Source organism: Macaca mulatta, chromosome 19 (assembly GCF_049350105.2).
Source record: "Macaca mulatta isolate MMU2019108-1 chromosome 19, T2T-MMU8v2.0, whole genome shotgun sequence".
NCBI lineage: Eukaryota > Metazoa > Chordata > Mammalia > Primates > Cercopithecidae > Macaca > Macaca mulatta.
The window spans coordinates 17,779,838-17,802,363 of record NC_133424.1 but is presented as its reverse complement, the minus strand read 5'-3'; the positions used below and the strand labels follow the sequence as shown (position 1 = coordinate 17,802,363).

Sequence of the window (22,526 nt, the reverse complement as noted above, 5' to 3'; positions counted from 1 at the left end):
TCCAGAACACACTCTTGAGCTGGCTGCTGGATACACTGCCGGGCCCAGAGAAAAGTAACCAAGCCAGGCTATGTGCACGTCCTCCGGGGGGTCCTCATGACAGCCCCTAACTAGGTAAGAGGTGGGGAAATTGAGGCTGCAAGAGAACAGGCCACTGGTTAAAAGTCATACCGCAGCAGGCTCACATCTGTAATCCCAGCACTTTGGGAGGCCGAGATGGGCGGATCATCTGCAGCCAGGAGTTTGAGACTAGCCTGGCCAACATGGCGAAACCTCATCTCTACTAAAAATATAAAAATTAGCCGGGCATGGTGGTGCGCGCCTATGATCCCAGCTAGTCGGGAGGCTGACGCTGGGGAATCACTTGAACTCGGGAGGTAGAGGTTGCAGTGAGCCGAGATCATGCCACTGCACTCCAATATGGGGGACAGAACCAGACTGTCTCAAAAAAAAAAAAAAAAAAAAGAAGTCATTTTCTTTTTTTTTTTTTTGAGACGGAGTCTTGCTCTGTCGCCCAGGCTGGAGTGCAGTGGCGCGATCTCCACTCACTGCAAGCTCCGCTTCCTGGGTTCACGCCATTCTCCTGCCTCAGCCTCCCGTGTAGCTGGGACTACAGGCGCCCGCCACCACGCCCGGCTAATTTTTTTTTGTATTTTTAGTAGAGATGGGGTTTTCACCGTGTTAGCCAGATGGTCTTGATATCCTGACCTCGTGATCTGCCCGTCTTGGCCTCCCAAAGTGCTGGGATTACAGGCTTGAGCCACCGCGCCCGGTCAAAAAAGTCATTTTCAATCCAACGCTGTGAGTGACGTCTGGAGTGGGCCAGTGGCGGGACTGTCTGCTGCGAGTCTCCCCACAAGGCTTGCCCTAAACAGGGCTCTCCTGAGCTCATTATGTATGATCTCCTGACCCAACGAGGCAGGAGGTAGTGTCTCCCTATCAAAGGCAAGGACACGGAGGCAGAGAGGTCACCCAGTCTCAGTCAGAAAACCAGGGCTGATTTGAACCCACATGTACCCCACCTCGGATTCCAAGCTCCTTCTCTTCATCATACACCTGAAAAGCAAGGGCTGGAGCCCCGGCAGGCTACAGAGCTGGGAGGGAGGGCCATCCCCTGATTCCTGAGGCCCAAGAGAGCTGCCCTGGGAGAAGCTGCTATTCAATTTCCCACCATTCTCTGGGACAGGCAGGAGCAGCAGTGTCCCCAATTCTATGACATCTGGCCCCTCGTCTGCTGGTCCCTCTCGGGAAGCCGGAATGTGGCTGGGTGGGCCTCCCCCTCCCACCTGGGACGCAGCCGTCACATCTGGATGACCTACTGCCCCAGGACTAGTTCAAAGTCCCTCAAACCTGCCTCCCCTCCACCCTAGGATGCCAGCCTCAGCTCAGCCCCTGGCTGCGGGGCCAGCTTTATTCATTCAGCAAGTTCTGGGGCCCCAGCAGGCACCAGGGCACTGGACTGAGCCACCATGGACGTGCACCTGGCCTTGGGATGGTGTGGGGCAAAGAGCTGCACAGTGGACGGGAAGTGGCTGCAGGAAAGGGTGCCTCGAGGGCACAGTGTGAGGTGCAAGGCAGAGCTCTGGCCCATTTGGGGGATAAGGGAGGGCTGCCCAGACGCAGGGATAGAGGCACTAAGACCTGAAGGGTGAGGAGGGGTCCCTGTCCACCTTCGAAGCCCTGGCCTAGCTTGCCTCTGCTGGACTCCCATCACACACACCCTCTGCCACACACACCCTCTAGGAATGCCCCTCATGCCTCCATGTAGCAAATACCTGCTAACCTCCCCACCAGCTCCAACCCCCTCCCTGGCCCCTTTGCTCCCCCAACACTTTGGGAGCCTCTCCCAGAGCCTCCCTCACACCCCAGCGAGGTCATCTGTTTACACATCCACCTCCCTGGCTGGACTGGTACCTCCCCGAGGGCAGAGGACAGGACAGGGCTGACTCAACCCTAGCCAGGCTCGCATGGGGCCCGGTGGCTGAGTGGCGAGAGCTGCAGGTACCCCGGGTTTTCTGCTCTCAATCCTGGCTCAGCCCGTCCCTGGTTGTGTGACCTGGGACGAGGGACCTCCCAGCCTCTGGGCCTCCCTGTGAAGAGAGGCATTCCAACAGGGCCACCTCCCAGGGTTACTCCGAGTCATAAGACAACAAGGGGAATGCTTTGCACAGAGCTCCCTTGGGGGCAGCCTTTACGATCAACATGTCTGCGTTGGACAAATGAATGAAGGCAGGGTATGTGCGGCCTTCCTGTCATGCTAAGCTGGAAAAGAAGACCTCGAGACATGGCGGGCAGGGGGTGGGGGAAACCTCATCTCAGCCAGACAAATGCCAGCCACGGCTGGGCCCTGGAGCCATCCATTACCTCAGCAGACACGCACTGGACACCTGTGTGCCCATCCCACTGCAGGTAGCCTGCCAGAGACCCAACAAAGAGATGAGGAAGAGAAGCGGTGTGCTGACAGCAAAGAATTGGGGAACCCCCAAAGTCAGGAAGGGCCTCCATCACAGGAGGAAGAGTGTTCTGAGCAGAAAGAGCAGCAGGTGTAAAGGCCCTGAGGTGGCAGGAACCTGGAGTGTGAGGAAGTGAAAACAAGGCCAGGATGGCTGAAGCTCAGAGTGGAGAAGAGACTGGAGATAAAGTCATAGAGGTGGCCAGGGGCCTCAGGGTGAGGAGGGGAGCCGCCAGGGTTCCTGGAGCATTTTATCGGCTAGAAAGTGGTATCATTTGATGCACATCTTTAGACGCTCCTTCTGGCCAGGCACAGCGGCTCACACCTGTAATCCCAGCACTTTGGGAGGCCGAAGCGGGTGGATCACAAGATCAGGAGTTCAAGACCAGCCTGGCCAATACGGTGAAACCCTGTCTCTACTAAAAATACAAAAATTAGACGGGCATGGTGGTGGGTGCCTATAGTCTCAGCTACTAAGGAGGCTGAGGCAGGAGAATGGCTTGAACACGGGAGGCGGAGGTTGCAGTGAGCCGAGATTATGCCACTGCACTCCAGGATGGGCAACAGAGCGAGACTCCATCTCAATCCCCCCAAAAAAAAAAAAAAAAAAAAAAGCTCCTTCTCAGTCCCCATGCAGTGCCTCACGCCTGTAATGCCAGTACTTTGGGAGGCTGAGGCAGGATCACTTGAGCCCAAGAGTTCAAGACCAGCCTGGGCAACACAGGGAGTCCCCATCTCTCCAAAAAGTACAAAAATGAGCTAGGTGGGAGGATCTCTTGAGCCTGAGAAGTGGAGACTGCAATAGGCTGCGATCACACACTGCACTCCAGCCTGGGCGCCAGAATGAGACCCTGCCTCCAATTAAAAAAAAAGCTCCTTCTGATTCAGGTGAATTATGAACTGCCAAAGGGGTGAGAGCAAGGCTAGGAGACCAGGGAAGAAGCTGGGACAGGTACACAGGTGGGAGGTGGCAGTACCTGCAACAGGGTGTGAAGCCATGGATGAATTCAGGTGTTTTCTGAAGGTAGAGCCAATCTAATCCACTCATGATTGGATGAGACTGTACCAAGGTGTCAAGGACAACACCCAGGCTTGGGGACCCCCACACTAGGAACCCACCTTCCCATTTCCTTCCTGAAAAGGAGTCTTCCTTTCATCCCCACCACATCCCAAGGACTATGGATTGTGGGCTGGGAGTCTGGGTCAGGGGACAAAGTAGCCTCGACGTATCTTGACCAAGCTTCTCATCACTCTTCCCAGCCCTGAGGATGCCAACTAGTGGGGGTTGGGGAGAGGCTTTAGCTCTACTCTGAGGGTGGGTCACCATCCCACTTTTCAGGTGGGGAGACTGAACCCCGAAGAACCACCAGACCCAAATTCCAGGATGACTGAGAAACCCGGAAGGAATTTCAATGTTCCAACAGCCAGGTGGGGACGATCCACACTTCATGAACGTCACTGGCCTCGAGTCACCCAGCTCATCTGTTCAGCATTCACTATCCTAAGTCTTTTACGACGTCAGTTACCTAAATTGTCACCACCCTAAGAGGTTCAGACTACTGCTACTCTCATTTGACAGGGACAACCCATGTGGATCGGAGATAAAAGTTGCTCATTCTTAGGGGCGGATAAGGGCCCAGAATGGCGGAGGTGGGGTCAGGGCCCAGGGGGACCGGGACAGTCGGCGATGTCGCACTTCCTTTGGCGACAAAGCCCTGCATATCACGGTGCCAAGCCCCCTCCCCCTCCCCGGGACCCAGGCCGGCCTCCCAAATTCTCCTGAACTGAAGAGATCCAGGACCAGCGCGCTGAGGACGAGGCCAGACCAGGGGGTCTTACGGGACCCCATCCCCACCCCAGACGGTTTCCGGGGGGAGCCGCAACCCGGAAATGAATGAGTTGTCAGGGCCTGGCATCCTGGATGGGGTCAGGGGTCGGAGAAGGAGTGGCAGTGGGATCATCAGGAAGCTCTCGGTAGGGTCCGGGGGTCGAAGGTCACAGGTAAGTGGGAGGGGCGGGCCAAGCCTGAGGGGGCCGGGCAGGGCGGAGAGGGGCCTAGGGGGATACTAGAGATGGGTGGGACCACGGCGCCATTTTGTCGAGCGGAGGGGGAGTAGAGGCCTGGAGGCCATACTCACCATCTTCTGTTTCCTCCGTCGCCGCCTCGGCCGCCGCCTCAGCCTCCACCGCCGCCACCACAGCCGCCTTCTAAGCCGCCGCCTCACAGTAACTTCCAGCCACGGCACAGCCCACACTGATGGCGCCACCACCCCCCCGTCATTGGTGCGCACTCTTGCCCCGCCCCCACATATGAGCGCTTTGCACGCTCCCATTGGCCTCATCCAGCTAACTCATGCGCCCATTGGTTGCCACGCCTCCTCCCATTGTGGTCAAGTTCGGTTGAAGAAGCAAAGCCCCGCCCGGTACTTGGAAGCAATGGAAAGTGAGATCCGGAAGTGGGCGGAGGCCTCGGCCCTGAAGTCTCTTGGGAGTTGTAGTTTACAACTCCCCAAGCCTCTCTAGAGCTTTTGCGTATCTGTTTTTAAGATGAGGGGGTCGGCCGGGTGCGGTGGCTCACGCCTATAATCCTAGCACTTTGGGAGGTCGAGGCGGGTGGATCGCCTGAGGTCAGGAGTTCGAGACCAGCCTGGCTAACATGGTGAAACCCCCATCTCTGCGCCTGTAATCCCAGCTACTCGGGAGGCTGAGGCAGGAGAATCACTTGAACCCGGTAGGCGGAGGTTGCAGTGAGCCGAGATCGCGCCATTGCACTCCAGCCTGGGCAACAAAAGTGAAAATCAGTCTCAAAAAAAAGAAAAAGAAAAAAAAAATGAAAGGTCGGCTGGGCGCAGTGGCTCACGCCTGTAATCCCAGCACTTTGGGAGGCCGAGGCGGGCGGATCACGAGGTCAGGAGATCGAGACCGTCCTGGCTAACACGGTGAAACCCCGTCTTTACTAAAAATACAAAAAATTAGCCGAGCGAGGTGGCGGGCGCCTGTAGTCCCAGCTACTCGGGAGGCTGAGGCAGGAGAATAGGGTGAACCCGGGAGGCAGAGCTTGTAGTGAGCCGAGATCGCGCCACTGCACTCCAGCCTGGGCAACAGAACGAGACTGTCTAAAAAAAAAAAAAAAAAAAAAAAAAAAAATTCCGGGCACGGTGGCTTACACCTATAATCCCAGCACTTTGGCGGATCATGAGGGCAGGAGTTCAAGACCCGCCCGGGCAACAAGAGCGAAATTCCCTCTCCAAAAATAAAAAAGATAGGGGGGTCCCACTATGTTTCCCAAGCTGGTCTCAAACTTCTGGCCTAAAGCAATCCTCCAGACTTGACTTCCCAAAGTTCTGGGAGCCATCGTGCCAGCATCTTCTTGTGTTTATCACATTTTTAAAGCAGCCCTAGAAGAGGAAAACCATAACACTCCCTATCCCCTCCTCAAGACCATCTTGCTCAAACACCTCCCATAACTCCCTAGTATTCAATCCCACCTCCTTGACCCCATTTATGGGTACCTGCAGCCTTCATTGCCCACCTGTGTCCTCACCTCTAACCAATTCCTCCTACATCGGGGCTCTCCCAGACCTTGCCATTTCCTCCAAGACTGCATTCTTCAAAAAGGCAAGTCAGATATCTTCACTGAGGTCCTACAGCCCTCACAATCCCCCTCCCAGCCCTGACACTGCTGTGTCCAAACTGTCTTCCTGACTTCCAGGGCAAAGACTGGGCACCCAGCACATAGCAATTGCACAGTGAAGTTGCTAAGTGGAAGCTACTAAGTATTATTACTCCAATAGCAACAGAGCAGAGGAGAAACCAGCACTGCATTTTATAGGCGACAAACGCACCCCACAGAGCTAAGTCCTTGCTCAAAATCAAACATCCCCAAGGGACAGGCAGAAGATTCAAACTCCTTACGGGCTGGAGTTCGAGATCAGCCTGGCCAACATGGTGAAACCCCCCTCTACTAAAAATACATAAGTTAGCTGGGTATGGATTAGTAGCGCCTGTAATCCCAGCTACTGGGGAGGCTGAGGCACCAGAACTGCTTCAACCCGAAGGCAGAGGTTGCAGTGAGCAGGGATCCGACAACTGCACTCCAGCCACGCCAGCCTGGGCGACAGAGTGAGACCCTGTTTCAAAAACAAACACCCCCCCGCCACACACACACAGTTTTCCACCAGCCTTCCTAGACCTATAAAATTTATGACACAGGCTGGGCATGATGGCTCACACCTGTAATCCCAGCACTTTGGGAGGCCAAGGCAAGCAGATCACCTGAGGTCAGGAGTTCGAGACCAGCCTGGCCAACATGGTTGAAACCCCGTCTCTACTAAAAATACAAAAATTAGCCGGGTGTGGTGGTGGGCGCCTATAATCCCAGCTACTCAGGAGGCTGAGGCAGGAGAATTGCTTGAACCCGGGAGACAGAGTTTGCAGTGAGCCAAGATCGTGCCACTGCACTCCAGCCTGGGGGACAGAGCGAGACTCTGTATCAAAAAAAAGAAAAAAAAGCGGACGCGGTGGCTCACACCTGTAATCCCAGCACTTTGGGAGGCTGAGGCGGGTGGATCACCTGAGGTCAGGAGTTTGAGACCAGCCTGGTCCACACGCTGAAACCCCGTCTCTACTAAAAACACAAAAGTTAGGCCGGGCATAGTGGCTCACGCCTGTAATCCCAGCACTTTTTAAGAGGCCGAGGCAGGCGGATCACCTGAGGTCGGGAGTTCCAGACCAGCCTGACCAACATGGAGAAACCCCTCTCTACTAAAAATACAAAATTTGCCGGGTGTGGTGTCACATGCCTGTAATCCCAGCTACTTGGGAGGCTGAGGCAGGAGAATCGCTTGAACCCGGAAGGCAGAGGTTTCGGTGAGACAAGATCGCCCCATTGCACTCTAGCCTAGGCAACAAGAGGGAAATTCTGTCTCAAAAAAAAAAAAAAAAAAAAGTTATGACATGTAAGGCAACTGGAACTTTGAACATTTATTACACGTTTAACAATATTTCAAAATTATTGATAATTCCTTTGGATGTGATACGCTTTGTAATTATATTTTAATGAGCTCTCATCTTGGAGAGATACATTCTTTCCGAGATACAAGAAATATTTATAGAAGAAATCATCCGATGCCTGAGATCAGCTTCAAAAGAACCAAGGATGGGGCAGGGACGGGTTGTAGGTGGTCGGTAGTCAGGGCTGTGTACTGGGTACAAGGAGGTTCGTTGTACTGTTCTTCGGTCTGTTGCGCAGGTTCGAAATGCTTCCTAATTTAGGCTTCCTAAAAAGCCTAAAAAGGGACTTGGCAAGCTCCCATGCAGCCTTCAACCCCACAATACGGAGAGCACTCAAGTCCGAGGCGTTCCTGCTCCCCAGCTCCCTGCAAAAACAGCGCCAGGCAAGGTCGCGAGGTGAGGGCGATGCTTCTATGGGGGTCCCGCCGACAGCATCGCGATCCTCAATGGCTCAGCGACTTGCGGCCCTTGAGCATTCGGCGAAGGATGACCTGGACGCCGGCCGGCGTGCTCAGGCGCCGGACCCAGCCGTGCTTGTTCTTCCGTTTGATGTTGCTCGGCTGATACTCGTTTCCGCGAGTCTTGCCCCGGGCCTGCTGTGGGGTGGGGAGGCCCCAGGCGTCCGGGAACCCCAGCCAGGCCCGGGGCTGGAGCCACCTGCGTGGGTAGAGGGACGGCGAGAAAGGTCAGACGGGGTGCTGGGTGACCTCGGCGCTCAACCTCTCTAAGCCTCTGCTCCCGGGGACAGAGCCTGGCTGCAAAATGCGCTCCATAAATGCGCAAGTCACTGGCAAGTCATGCGGGCAGTGAACAGTAGCGCCAGCCTCCGATGCCCTTATTCCCAGATTTGGGGAAGGGTTCCCCTTTGAAGACTTACCTGCCACCCAGCAACGCTGCCGACCTACTCGTGGGGCCCAACAGGGATCCAGCCAAGAGAGCCATATCCTCAGTGGGTCCGCCAGGCCCGGCCGCCGGCGATTCCGGAGCCCAGAAGCGCCCAACCCTGGAACAAAGGATTATGGAAAGTGTAGTTTCTCCTAACGTGCAAAAACAGGCCGTTGGGGAAAACCCCGAAGTTGTAGTTCTGAGCCTGCGCAACAGAGGCGCGCCAGTCTGTCCGCGGGGCAGGGTTCTTCGTACAAACCAAAAGGTAGCCGGCGAACGGCGCCTTTTCAGCACGCGCATGCGCACAAGGCATTATCTCCCGCGGTCAGCTGGGAGCTGTGCTGCAGTTGTCTCTCCTGTTGACCGGAAGAGGGTGCCCGCGGTGGCCGGGCGCAGCTGGTGGCAGCCGCAAGAAGCGGCTGGTTGGTCTTAACCACCTCCAGCTGGGCAGATGGCACACAGCTGGCTGCCAGCTTGTCCTGGCTGCAGCCAAGTCTCCGCCTCTTGGCAGGAAGCCGAGGAGGCCTGAGTTCAAGCTCGCTGGGTGTCCTTGGGATGGTCCCTGCGCCTCTCTGGGCTTTCTCGATCTGTAAAACTCATGGATTGCAAGTTTGTCTTTGACAATCTTGCCTCCATTTAGGACCCTAGAAGAATTTTCCTCTGTTGTTAGAACCAAAAAAAGAAAAAGAAAAAGAAAAAAGGAAGAAAAATTTTCTGATACTCAGATCTGAACCCCTCCCCTACTCACACACTATCCTTGGCTCTCCATTTCCCCAAGTAAAACCTGCTCAGCCCTTCCATTAGGCATGCAAAACCCTGTACACACACCATCTTACATTTCAGCCACGCCCTCCTCTCTGCCTGGTGTTCCCCTATCCGCCCTTTAAAAATCCTCTCCTCTCCTTCAAGGGCTGAGTGAGGTGTGGCTTATGCCTGTCATTCCAGCATTTTGGGAGGCTGAGGAGGGAGGATCCCTTGGGACCAGGAGTTTGAGACCAGCCTGGGGACATGGTAGCAACCACATATAGCCTCAAGTACTCGGAAGGTGAGGTGGGAGGATTCCCTGAACCCAGGAGTTCCAGGCTGTAGTGAGCAATGACAGCGCCAATGCACTCCAGCCTGGGCAACGGAGTGAGATCCTTTCTCAAAAAAAAAAAAAAAAAAAAAAATTGGAGTCCTCTTCTCTCAACCGCTGTCCATTCTTCTGGCCCAGCTGCCTTCCCTTGACTCTCTCCCAAGTTCAGGGGCTTCTCAAGGGCCAGGGGCCTGGGGCTGTATCCCTACAAGTGCCAGCTTGGGGTTGATACAGAGAGGTGCTTGCTAAATGAATAAACTGTATAGTCTCCCAGAAGTGCCCTTAGTGGGCAAGAGTAGGTGTCTGGACGGAATCCAGCTCTGGCAGCAAATTCCAGGGGATGGGAGTGGCCAAGCAGCAAGGAGCATTTAACCCCTCGTCCCCCGAAGCCCATCCTACCTGTAGCATCATTTAGCAAAACATCACCACTACAATAACGCCCATAATATATGGAGCACTTGTTATATGCATGACACTGATGAGTGCTTTACCTGCATAGTAAACTTATGAGAGGATTAATTTCATAAAGAAATAAACAGAGGCTCAGGAACGTGAAGTAACTTGCCCAAGGTCACACCTCAGCAAAGGGCAGAGGCTGGATTTGAGACCTGAGCTCTCCCGAGGGCCTACCGTGGCCCCGCCGGCACCACAGAGCTGGGATGCCTGCCTCTTGCTATCAGCCCTCCTCAGAACCATGGCAGCCATAGGTTAAATCGGCTGATTATGAAATTCAAACTCTCTAATTACCCACAGCTCTAAGACTTTCCTTGAAAGCTTTAGAGAAGCCCGTCACGATGGCTCACGCCTGTAATCTCAGCCCTTTGGTGAAGCCGTAGGCGAGAGGATTGCTTAATGCCCGGAGTTCGAGACTAGTCTGGGCAACATAGCGAGACCTCGTCCCTACCAAAAAAAAAGGGGTGCAGGGGATGGGGGTGGGGTGAGGGAGGTTAGCAAATAATGGTTCCCAGGGCTTGGAATTACACAGCCTTGGGTTCAAGTCCCAGCTTTGCCCCTTGCTTGATTTATGTTCTTGTGCCCTTTATGAGCCTCAGTTTCCCCACTGGAGACTGGAAAAAGATCTTGGAGTCTCTGCTTCTAGAATGGAAAGGTCGATACGGAGAGAAGAGTGTGGGAGCCTCGTTTGGAGAGGAACAGGACAATTCGGAGGCAGGGGCTGGGAGGCAGGGGCTTGGGAGACCCATTTGCAGAGAGAGGGCCCCGGCCGCGCACTCCCAGGCGTCCCTCAGACTTTAGACTGCAACCCCCTTCTCCGCCTTGAGCCAGGCCCCATCCTCCCGCAACCTCGGTGCACCACCAAAGGGGCGGGGTTGTTGCTCCCAGAGCCCGCCTCCTCTCCGGAACTGCCGCCTCTGATTGGGCTTGTAACTAGGCCAGGTCAATCCGCAGCTGCGATAGGCCGAAGTGCCCGCCCGTCGGCACATGGCTCCGCCTACTCGGGGGAGGAACTTAAAGGGCCGGCTCTTTCCGCGGCCGCGGGATGCCCCTGTGCTGACCGCCGGGGGCCAGTGCCCGCCCGCGTAGACGCACCCGGCCTGACCCCGCGCCACCATGTAAACGGCGCCAGCAGGCGGACGCTGGCTTCTCCGCCTGGGACCCCTCCGCCCCGACCCGGGCCCCGCGGCCCTCGATGAGGTGAGCGGGGAGCGGGCCCCAAAAGGAGAGATCGAAGCCCCGGGGCCTCCACTTCGGAGGAGTGGTGTCCACCAACCCCGCGTTTGGGCTCCTAGGAAGCCACGGAGCCCCAGTGGGCTCGACCCCCCTGCAGGAATGACGAACACCTGGAAGGCGGGGGCCAGGGGCGGGGAAGCGGGACTGGGGTGGCGCCTGTGCGTTGCCCTCTGCAATCCGGGATTAGGGCCCCACTCGAGGTGCGGGGCACAGTCTGCTTCTCCCCCAGTATGTCTGGGGCCACTGCGGGCTCAGTCTCGGGCGTGCGTTACCTTAGCGGCGCCCAACCTGGGGTAGGGGGCAGGCAGGCAGTTGGCCCCATCTCCAGGCCCTAGACACCTAGACAATGGGGGTGCACTGCTCGGGTATCCCCCCTTAGGTTATGTAACCGCCTGTGGTTGCCATGGACACGGGGGCGGGGGTGGCCCAAGGAGTGGGATGGAGGCTTGGAGGCCCCCAGCCAGGGCCTTGCCTTTCCCATCCTCTTCTCCACCTCCGAGGACTTGTGTAGCAGATCCCCAGAATCCAGAGTGCCAAGGAGGAAGTTCAGAGTCTAGCTTCCTCTCAGAGTATCTGGGTCTCAGCTTGGCCCTCTATGAAACAGACCCCGGCTCACCCCGGTCTAGAGGAGCTAAGCAAGGCTTTCTGTGGCTCAGTTCCCAACCCCCTCTCCCAGGGCCTCATCTTTCAGGAGTCAGATTCAGAGCCAGGAGTCTCACTGGGGGCTCACCAAAGATTTGCACATTTTAGATGCCTTAGGAGGCCATGGGGATATGTGAGTTAGTGAGTGTATACCTGGATGAGTTAGTGAGTTAGTGCATACCTGAATGAGTAAGTTAGTGTATACCTGAATGAATGACTTAGGAGGCCATAAATGGTATAAACTCCAGCTTGTGGGGAGGGGGTGTCTTCAGGCTGGTCCATGTTTGCCAGAATGTCCCCTTCTCCAGGAACATCCCCCACCAGACCCCACCACCTTCCCTGTGGACACCCTATGGGGTAAGCCATAGCCACCTCTTTCTGAGGATAGACTAGGTGGCCCAGGAGGGTGTCTGACTACCACAAAGGCACTGCCCAGACCAAACATCTCAGGGCAGGATGGCTCACACCTGTAATCCCAGCACTTTGGGAGGCCGAGGCAGGCGGAACATTTGAGGTCAGGAATTCAAGACCAGCCTGGCCAACATGGTGAAACCCCATCTCTACAGAAAATACAAAAATTAGCTAGACATGGTGGCACCTGCCTGTAATCCCAGCTACTGAGGAAGCTGAGGCAGGAGAATCGCTTGAACCCAGGCGGGGGAGGTTGCAGTAAGCCGAGATACTGCCACTGCACTCCAGCCTGGATGACAAAGTGAGACGGTCTCAAACACACACACAGACACACACACACACACACACACACACACACACACACACACACCCCTCAGTGCCATGGCTCACTTGCTCTGGCACTCCCCAAACTGGAGTCTACAAGGGTTCTGCTAACGCTCAGGGTAGAGGGTTCTCATTGAGACAGCACCTGAACTGGCTGCTGTCCCCACTCACAGGACACACCATGCTGACCGGGGTGACCGACGGTATCTTCTGTTGCCTGCTGGGCACGCCCCCCAACGCCGTGGGGCCATTGGAGAGCGTCGAGTCCAGCGATGGCTACACCTTTGTAGAGGTCAAGCCCGGACGCGTGCTGCGAGTGAAGCATGCAGGACCCGCCCCGGCCGCTGCCGCACCTCCGCCATTATCCGCATCCTCGGATGCAGCCCAGGGGGACCTTTCTGGCTTGGTCCGCTGTCAGCGCCGGATCACCGTGTACCGCAATGGGCGGTTGCTGGTGGAAAACCTGGGCCGAGCCCCTCGAGCCGACCTCCTGCACGGGCAGAATGGCTCTGGGGAGCCGCCGGCCGCCCTGGAGGTGGAGCTGGCCGATCCAGCGGGCAGCGATGGCCGCTCGGCCCCCGGCAGCGGCAGCGGCAGCGGCAGCGGCAGTGGCAGTGGCGGGCGGCGGCGGCGAGCCCGGCGCCCCAAGAGGACCATCCATATTGACTGTGAGAAGCGCATCACTAGCTGCAAAGGCGCCCAGGCCGACGTGGTGCTGTTTTTCATCCATGGTGTCGGCGGTTCCCTGGCCATCTGGAAGGAGCAACTGGACTTCTTTGTGCGCCTAGGCTATGAGGTGGTGGCTCCTGACCTGGCGGGCCACGGGGCCAGCTCTGCGCCCCAGGTGGCCGCAGCCTACACCTTCTATGCGCTGGCTGAGGACATGCGAGCGATCTTCAAGCGCTATGCCAAGAAGCGAAACGTGCTCATCGGCCATTCCTACGGGTAAGTGAACCCTGGCACGTGGGGTGGGGGTGAGGGATGGGGGTCAGCAGAGACTGACAGTCACAAAATACTGAGTTTTTGGCTGGGCCCTGTGGCTCACGCCTGTAATCCCAGCACTTTGGGAAGCCGAGGCGGACGGATCACCCGAGGTCTGGTGTTCGAGAACAGCCTGGCCAAGGTGGTGAAACCCCGTCTCTACCAAAAATACAGAAATTAGCCAGACATGGTGGCACGCACCTGTAGTCCCAGTTACTGGGGAGGCTGAGGCAGGATAATCGCTTGAACCAGGGAGGTGGAGGTTGCAGTGAGCCAAGATTGCACCACTGTACTCCAGCCTGGGTGACAGAGTGAGACTCAGTCTCAAAAAAAACAAAAAACAAAAAACTGAATTTTCAGTCCAGATGCCGCTGATGCCTGTAATCCCAGTGCTTTGGGGGGCCAAGGCAGGAGGATATCTTGAGGCAAGGAGTTCAAGACCAGCCTGGGCAACATAGGGAGACCCTAGCTCTGCAAAAAGTACAAAAATTAGCTAGGTGAGGAGGTGCACACATATAGTTCCAGCTACTTAAGGGGCTGAGGCAGGAGATCGCTTGAGCCTGGGAGGTTGAGGCTGCAGTGAACTGTGATCACACCACTGCACTCCAGCCTGGGCAACATGGCAAGACCCTGTCTCTCTTTAAAAAAAAAAAAAAAAAAAAAAAAAAAAAAAAAAGGGCCAGGCACAGTGGTCCACACTTGTAGATGGATCACTGGAGATGAGCCTGGACAACATGGCAAAACCCTATCTCTTAAAACAAACAAACAAAAATCCTAATTTTTCCCCTTGAAAAAAAATCCCATTTTTTATTATTTTTTACTTTTTCTTTTAAATAGAGATAGTGTCTCACTATATTACATCTTATTAAAGAACAAGATGTTCTTTAACTCCTGGGTTCAAGTGGTCTTCGCACCTCAGCCTCCCAAAGTGCTGGGATTACAGGTGTGAGTCATTGTGCTCAGCCTTAATTTTTTCTTTTTTCTTAGATGGAGTCTCGCTGGGTCCCCCAGGCTGGAATGCAGTGATGAGATCTTGGCTCACTGCAAGCTCCACCTCCCAGATTCATGACACTGTCCTGCCTCAGCCTCCTGAGTAGCTGGGACTACAGGCACCCGCCACCACACCTGGCTAATTTTTTGTATTTTTAGTAGAGACAGGGTTTCATCATGTTAGCCAGGATGGTCTCGATCTCCCGACCTCGTGATCCTCCCTCCTCAGCCTCCCAAAGTGCTGGGATTACAGGCGTGAGCCACCGGGCCCAGCCAATTTTCAAGTTTAAAAAAAATTATGTAGAGATGGCGGGGGTCTCATTATGTTGCCCAAGCTGGTCTTGAACTCCTGGGCTCAAGCCATCCTCCCTCCTTGGCCTCCCGACATGGTGGGATAATAGGTATGAGCCACTATACCAGGCTGAAAGCTCCCATTAACATATGTGTTCAGACAGGGATTTCCATCATCACTGATATTATTTCACATTGTTCTAAAGCAGTGTTGCTCAGGCCAGGTGCAGTGGCTCATGCCTGTAATCGTAGCACTTTAGGAAGCCAAAGCAGACAGATCACTTGAGGTCGGGAGTTCAACACCAGCTTGGCCAACATGGTGAAACCCCATCTCTACTAAAGGTACAAAAAATTAGCCAGGCATGATGGTGTGTGCCTGTAATCCCAGCAACTCGGGAGTCTGAGGCAGGAGAATCACTTGAACCTGGGAGGCAGAGGTTGCAGTGAGCGGAGATCACACCACTGCACTCCAGCCTGAGCAACAAGGTGAGACTCCGCAAAAAAAAAAAAAAAAAAAAAAAAAGCAGTGTTGTTTAATCCCAGCACTAACATTTTTGGCCAGGTTATTTTTTTTTTCCTGTGGGGGGCTTTAGGATGTTTAGTAGTATCCCTGGCTTCTGCACAGTTGATGCAACTACACAATCTAGTGTTGATCATGACAGTCAAAAATGTCTTCAGAAGTTGCCAAATGTGCACTGGTGGGCAGAATTACCCCTGGCTGAGAACCACTGCCTTAGACTAAGTTCAAAACTCAGCTGCCCTGGAGATCCCTGTGCATTCAGGAAGGGCTCATTGGAATCCTGTAAATTCTAGGCATTTACAAAGGCATAGGTTACTGAAATTCACTCCTGCTTAAAGGGCAGATAATATAACCTAAAACTTACCAATAACCCTTCCATGGAAGGCTTGGTCCCCAGGGCTTGACCACTACCAAGTGGCCTCATTCTTTCCCTTATCCAGGAAGAAAGGCAAGATTGGAACAGCCAGGTGGGTTGAGCACCACTGTTTTAGAGATTCTAGCCTATGCAATTAGACAAGAAAAAGAGGCCGGGCGCAGTGGCTCACACCTGTAATCCCAGCACTTTGGGAGGCCGAGGAGGGCAGATCACGAGGTCAGGAGATCGAGACCATCCTGGCTAACACGGTGAAACCCCGTCTCTACTAAAAATACAAAAAATTAGCCAGGCATGATGGTGGGCGCCTGTAGTCCCAGCTACTCGGGAGGCTGAGGCAGGAGAATGGCATGAACCCAGGAGGCGGAGCTTGCAGTGAGCCAAGAACGTGCCACTGAACTCCAGCCTGGGCAACAGAGTGAGACTCTGTCTCAAAAATTTTAAAAACAGAAAAAAGAGGAAAAAAAGAAAAATAAATAAGTGGCCAGGTGTGGTGGCTTACACCTGTAATCCCAACACTTTGGGAGGCTGAGGTGGGAGGACTGCTGTAGCTGAGGAGTTGCCGAAGACCAACCTGGGCAGCATAAGCAAGATCTTATCTCTACAAAAAATTAAAAAGTAAAAAAAGAAAACAAGGAAGTTACATAAGTATCTAAAAGAAAGGAATCCAGACTGAGAGGTAACAGCTCTTATTTGTTTATATTTGTTTATATGATAACATACTCAAAAGTTGATGCTTATGATAAAGTATTCCTCTAATTAAATGAGCATCCACCTGCCAGGCACAGTGGCTCACACCTGTAATCCCAGCACTTTCAGAGGCTGAGGCAGGCGGATCACGAGGTCAGGAGTTCAAGACCAGCCTGGCCAAAATGGTGAAACCCTGTCTCTACTAAAAATACAAAAATTAGCTGGGTGTGCTGACAGGCACCTGTAATCCCAGCTACTCAGGAGGCTGAGGCAGGATAATCATTCAAACCCATGAGGCGGAGGTTGCAGTGAGCCGAGATTGCACCATTGCACTCCAGCCTGGACAACAGGGCAAGACTCTGTCTCCAGAAAAAGAAAACAAAAAACACCCACCTATAATAGTTCCCATGACCCCATAACAATGCTATGAGGTCAGCACATTTACAACTTCAGGAATGTGGAGGCTGAAGCTCAGAGAGGTGAAGCAACCTGCCCAAAGACATACAGGAAGTCCCCGACACAATCACGTCTGCCTGACTCCTATCTGTATCCTTTCTTCATTATGGCAGGGACTGGCAAACATTTCCTTAAAGGGTCAAATAGCGAATATTTTAGGTTTGCAGGTCATACAGTCACTGTTGGAACTTCTGATAAAACTTTATTTAGGAAACATTTTTTGGCCAGGCACGGTGGCTCACGCCTCTAATCCCAGCACTTTGGGGGGCCAAGGTGGGCAGATCGCCCAAGGTCGGGAGTTCGAGACCAGCCTAACTAACATGGTGAAATCCCGTCTCTACTAAAAATACAAAAATTAGCCAGGCATAGTGGCGGGCGCCTGTGATCCCAGCTACTTGGGAGGCTGAGGCAGGATAATCGCTTGAACTCGGGAGGTGGAGGTTGCAGAGAGCCGAGATCATGCCACTGTGCTCCAGCCTGGGTGACACAGTGAGACTCTGTCTCAGAAGAAAAAAAACAAAAAACAAAAACTTTATTTAGAAAACATTTTTCAAATCTCCAAAAGTGTTAACTGTATTTACAAAAGCAAATGACTAGCCCAGAGGCCATACATAGTTTGCTGATCCCTGCTTTAGTAGGAATGAGGAACTGAACTTTGGGGGCTCCTCAGGCCATGCCCTTCCATCTTGTATAAGGAAGACAGATATGTCTTGCCCAGAGGCAGGTGGTGGAACATCCTAAAAAGGAAGGGATAGTAGGAAACCGTGACCTCCTCTGGGCAGCCAGAAGCATTTGTTTAATCAGATTGCTTTCCTAACACTTGCTGATGAGTAATTCTTACTGCTTTCGGGTCATGGTGACTTTCAGAATCTGATGAGAGCCAGGCACAGTGGCTCTATAATCTCAACACTTTGGAAGGCCAAGGTGAAAGGATCACTTGAGCCCAGGAGTTCAAGACCAGCCTGGGCAACATAGTGAGACCCCCATCTCTACAAAAATTTTTAAAAATTAAAATAAAAAGTCTGGTGAAGCTTCTGGATCCAGATTCTCTCTTCAAAATAAGTTCCATCCTCAACACTCAATCTCACACTTTCACGGTATTTGAGAGGCCGCCCCCATCCCTCACCCCTTCAGGTGTCCATGGACCCCAGGGGAAGAATCTTGGCTTTCAAGGTTCTTCTTGAACCTTCTGGGTACGGGGAGGACACGAACCCCCTCACCAGGCTGGGTGTCACAGCTCACACCTGTAATCCCAGCACTTTGGGAGGCTAAGGCCAGAGGATCGATCGCTTGAGCCCAGGAGTTCAAGACCAGCTTAGCCAACATAAGCTTAGCCAACATAAGGAGATCCTGTCTTTATAAAATTTTTTTTTTTTTTTTTTTGAGCTGAAATCTTGCTCGTCGCCCAGGCTGGAGTGCAGTGGCACGATCTCGGCTCACTGCAAGCTCAGCCTCCCAGGTACTTGCCATTCTCCTGCCTCAGCCTCCCGAGTAGCTGGGACTACAGGCGCCCGCCACCATGCGCAGCTAATTTTTTGTATTTTTAGCAGGGACGGGGTTTTACCATGTTAGCCAGGATGGTCTCGATCTCCTGACCTCGTGATCCGCCCGCCTTGGCCTCCCAAAGTGCTGGGATTACATACGTGAGCCACTGCGCCTGGCCATAAAAATTTTTAAAAATTAGCCGAGCATGGTGGCACATGCCTGTAGTCCCAACTACTCAGAAGGCTGAGGTGGGAGGATCACTTGAGCCCAGGAAGTCAAGGCTGCAGGGAGCTATGATTATGCCACTGCACCACTCCAGCGTAGGTGACAGCAAAACCTTGTCTTAAAAACAGAACAGGCCAGTCCCAGTGGCTCACGCCTGTAATCTCAGCACTTTGGGAAGCCAAGGTGGGCAGATCACTTGAGGTCAGGAGTTCTCGACCAGCCTGAGCAACATGCTGAAACCCTGTGTCTACTAAAAAATACAAAAATTAGCCAGGTGTAGTGGTGAACGCCTGTACTCCCAGCTACTCAGGAGGCTGAGGAAGGAGAATCAGTTGAACCTGGGAGCCAGAGGTTGTAGTGAGCTGAGATTGCATCACTGTACTCCAACCTGGGCAACAGATTGAGACTCCGTCTCAAAAACAAAAACAAAAACAAACCAAGCCAGGCGCAGTGGCTCATGTCTGTAATCCCAGCACTTTGGGAGGCCAAGGCGGCTGGATCACCTAAGGTCAGGAATTCAAGTCCAGCCGGACCAACATGGTGAAACCCCATCTCTACTAAAAATACAAAAATTATCTGGGTGTGGTGGTGTGCGGCTGCAATCCCAGCTACTCGGGAGACTGAGGCAGGAGAATCGCTTGAACCCAGGAGGCAGAGGTTGCAGTGAGCCAAGATCGAGCCACTGCACTCCAGCCTGGGCGACAGAGTAAAACTCTGTCTCAAACAAAAACAAAACAAAACAAAACAAAATGGTCACTGCTTGTATCCTGCTGACCGCCTCCCTTCAATCCTCCCATCACCCCACCCATTCCGGGCAGTGTCTCTTTCTGCACATTCCTGGCACATGAGTACCCAGACCTAGTGCACAAGGTCATCATGATCAATGGCGGGGGCCCTACGGCGCTGGAGCCCAGCTTCTGCTCAATCTTCAACATGCCCACCTGCGTCCTGCACTGTTTGTCACCCTGCCTGGCCTGGAGCTTTCTCAAGTGAGTGCCCCCATCCCAAAGGCCGTGATCCTGGCCCTGGCGAACCCAGGCGTCTGCTCGAGTTGGACGGGAGGGGGGCTGTACTGCTGGGAGGAGGGCTGGCATCGGGGGCACCCCGCGGCAGGCGGGCTGGCGTGAGAGGCTCTAGCGGTGCCTCTACCACCACCAGGGCCGGCTTCGCCCGCCAAGGAGCCAAGGAGAAGCAGCTGTTAAAGGAGGGCAACGCTTTCAACGTGTCATCCTTCGTGCTCCGGGCCATGATGAGCGGCCAGTACTGGCCAGAGGGCGACGAGGTCTACCACGCCGAGCTCACCGTGCCGGTCCTGCTTGTCCACGGCATGCACGATAAGTTTGTGCCCGTAGAGGAAGACCAGCGGATGGCTGAGGTAGAGGAGGGCACCCGGGGCGCCACAGCTACAAATCCCCAGGGTGCAGCCCAGGAGGGGCGTGGCCTCTGCGGGGGGCGTGGTAGTGTTTGGAGGGCGTGCTTTCTTCCCGAGGGAGCGTGGTCGCCGGGTGGGCATGGTGTCTAGATGCTGCATCTTGTTCTGACCCCAGGCAAACAGGAGCATTAGGTCTAGCATCAAAGGTATAATCTAGAAAGCAGGGCTGCCCTGGACAGGTGTTAGCAATTATGCACCGTTCCCCCACCGCATGTAAGAAGGCTCTCCTCACAGCGGAGGATTTGTATAAGAGACCGGTGACTATATAGTTCTAGGAGACCGGCACCAGGGGATCTTTAGATTAGAAACTCTAATTAGCGAGTTCAGATTAGAAAGAGTCTGGGGATCCTTAGTACTTAGAATAGCCTTGGATACTAGCCGGGCGCGGTGGCTCACGCCTGGAATCCCAGCACTTTGGGAGGCCGAGGCGGGCGGATCACGAGGTCAGGAGATCGAGACCACGGTGAAACCCCATCTCTACTAAAAATACAAAAAATTGGCCGGGCGCAGTGGCGGGCGCCTGTAGTCCCAGCTACTAGGGAGGCTGAGGCAGGAGAATGGCGTGAACCCGGGAGGCGGAGCTTGCAGTGAGCCGAGATCGCGCCACTGCACTCCAGCCTGGGCGACAGAGCGAGACTCCGTCTCAAAAAAAAAAAAAAAAAAAGAATAGCCTTGGATACTAGCCTGGCGAGGTGGTTCACGCAGATAATTGCTGCAACTTGGGAGGCTGAGTGGGGCAGATCGGTTGAACCCAGGAGTTCAAGGCTGCAGTGAGCCATACTTGCACCACTGCGCTCCAGCCTGGGCGACAGAGCAAGACCTCATTTCTCGAAAAAAAAAAAAAATTAAAGTATAGCTCTGTACTGGTGGTTCTTAACTAAGGAAGATTTTGCCCCCAAAGGACACGTGGAAATGCATGGAGACATTTTTGGGTGTCATGACTGAGGGGGAGGGGGTACTACTGGCATCTGGTGGATGGAGGCCAGGGATGCCGCTCAACACCCTACAAATGCGCAGGATAGCAGCCCCACACCAGCTACCTCCCACCCCCACCAGCAAAGAATGATCCAGCTCCTAATGTTGGATCCTCCTCCAGGTCAGGCGCGGTGGCTCGCACCTGTAGTCCCAGCACTTTGGGAGACCGAGGCGGGCAGATCACCTCAGGTCAGGAGTTGGAGACCAGCCTGGCCAACATGGTGAAACCCCGTCTCTACTAAAAATACAAAAATAAGCCGGGTGTGGTGGCGCGTGCCTGTAATCCCAGCTACTCGGGAGGCTGAGGCAGGAGAATCACTTGAACCCAGGAGGCAGATGTTGGAGTGAGCCGAGATTGCGCCACTGCACTCCAGCCTGGGTGACAGAGCAAGACTCCGCCTCCAGAAAAAAAAAAAAAGAAAGAAAAAAGAAAATCCTTCTCCGGGCGTGCTGTACACACTTAATAAATGCTGGATGCCTGAATTCTGGATAAATGCCTGAATTCTGGATGAATGCTGGATGCCTAGTTCGGCTCCAGCAGGGCGACAGGCCATCCTCTAGCTCCCCCTTGAGTGGAAGTGGAGAGATGCAGGGTAGATGGGAGGAGGGACTTTTGGATGCTGCGGGCCAAGTGTGGATGGCGGAGTCCCAGGGAAGCCTGGCCTCTCGCTCCACCCTCCTGCCCCCGCCTACCCTGAGCCCCGCGTCTTCTGCAGATCCTGCTCCTGGCATTCCTGAAGCTCATCGACGAGGGCAGCCACATGGTGATGCTGGAATGCCCCGAGACAGTCAACACGCTGCTCCACGAATTCCTGCTCTGGGAGCCCGAGCCCTCGCCCAAGGCTCTGCCCGAGCCACTGCCGGCGCCTCCAGAAGACAAGAAGTAAACGCCGGGTCGGCGGGGCATCGCTTGGTGAGCACAGCCGCAGCAGGAGGAGGCCGGAGCCTGCGCCGGGTCTGCAGCGCAGACCACCTGGGCGGGCCGTTCGCTCCGGTGGGCGGGGCCAGGTCAGGGAGACGTCCCCAGGCTGGCTGGGCGGGGCGTGGCATCTGAGAGAGCCCAGCGGACACTCCGCTCTCTGCTTCGGTCCCGCGGGGCCCATCGGCGTTTCGGGGTTGCAGCCGGGACCCTCGCGGAAGATGACCTTGTACAGAAGCTCTCCCCCACTTTCCCCACGACGCCACGGTCGAGGCAGGCCCCCCACCCCGCTCTCTGTCTTCCGTGTCAGCCGTGCTTGATCCTGGGACCCACGATCCCCACGGGGACCCTCGGGGCCCCATCCCGTTGCCCGAGACCCTCCCTACCCCCCATTCCTCGGCGCTGGGAGCTATTTTTGTCCAAGGTGGGAGGGATGGGGGGGCTAGCGCCACCGAACCTGCACATCTCAACCTGTAACTCAATAAACAGAAGTGACAATCGGAGTCTCCAGACCTGTGCTGGGTGACCACAGGGCAGGGTGTTCACCGCCCGGAGCCTCAGTTTTCCCATCTGCAGACTGGGCTCAGGCTGATGCCTCGAGCTCAGGATCGACTTCGACAATGTCTGGGATCCACGTTAGCTTCCTGAATTTCCTCTCACACCTCAGAAAGCTGGGCCTCCTTGGACAGTATTCCCCA

General features: G+C 54.6%; 3 protein-coding genes across 5 annotated transcripts in view; 1 reads left to right on the top strand and 2 right to left on the bottom strand.

Moving 5' to 3' along the window:
* The window catches only part of DDA1 (DET1 and DDB1 associated 1), an 87,278-nt gene that overhangs the window by 6,002 nt on the left and 58,750 nt on the right, over nucleotides 1–22,526 (bottom strand). Inside the window, exon 2 of one of the 2 annotated variants that reach the window (XM_077978312.1) lies at nucleotides 4,591–4,708. In XM_077978312.1, the coding sequence (XP_077834438.1) occupies nucleotides 4,591–4,708 (118 nt within the window). Of the gene's footprint in view, nucleotides 1–4,590; nucleotides 4,709–22,526 lie in introns of those variants that run through there. The other variant, XM_015123255.2, reaches the window with a different exon arrangement.
* On the bottom strand, nucleotides 7,484–8,447 carry MRPL34 (mitochondrial ribosomal protein L34). 2 transcript variants are annotated; one of them, NM_001193420.3, is given in 2 exon segments: nucleotides 7,484–8,122; nucleotides 8,343–8,441. In NM_001193420.3, coding segments are annotated over 2 exon segments (279 nt in total). In that variant the 5' UTR covers nucleotides 8,408–8,441; the 3' UTR covers nucleotides 7,484–7,908.
* Nucleotides 10,888–22,250, top strand: ABHD8 (abhydrolase domain containing 8). The gene is given in 5 exon segments (NM_001265784.1): nucleotides 10,888–11,078; nucleotides 12,665–13,436; nucleotides 19,321–19,491; nucleotides 19,661–19,877; nucleotides 21,626–22,250. Coding segments are annotated over 4 exon segments (1,323 nt in total). The 5' UTR covers nucleotides 10,888–11,078; nucleotides 12,665–12,672; the 3' UTR covers nucleotides 21,797–22,250.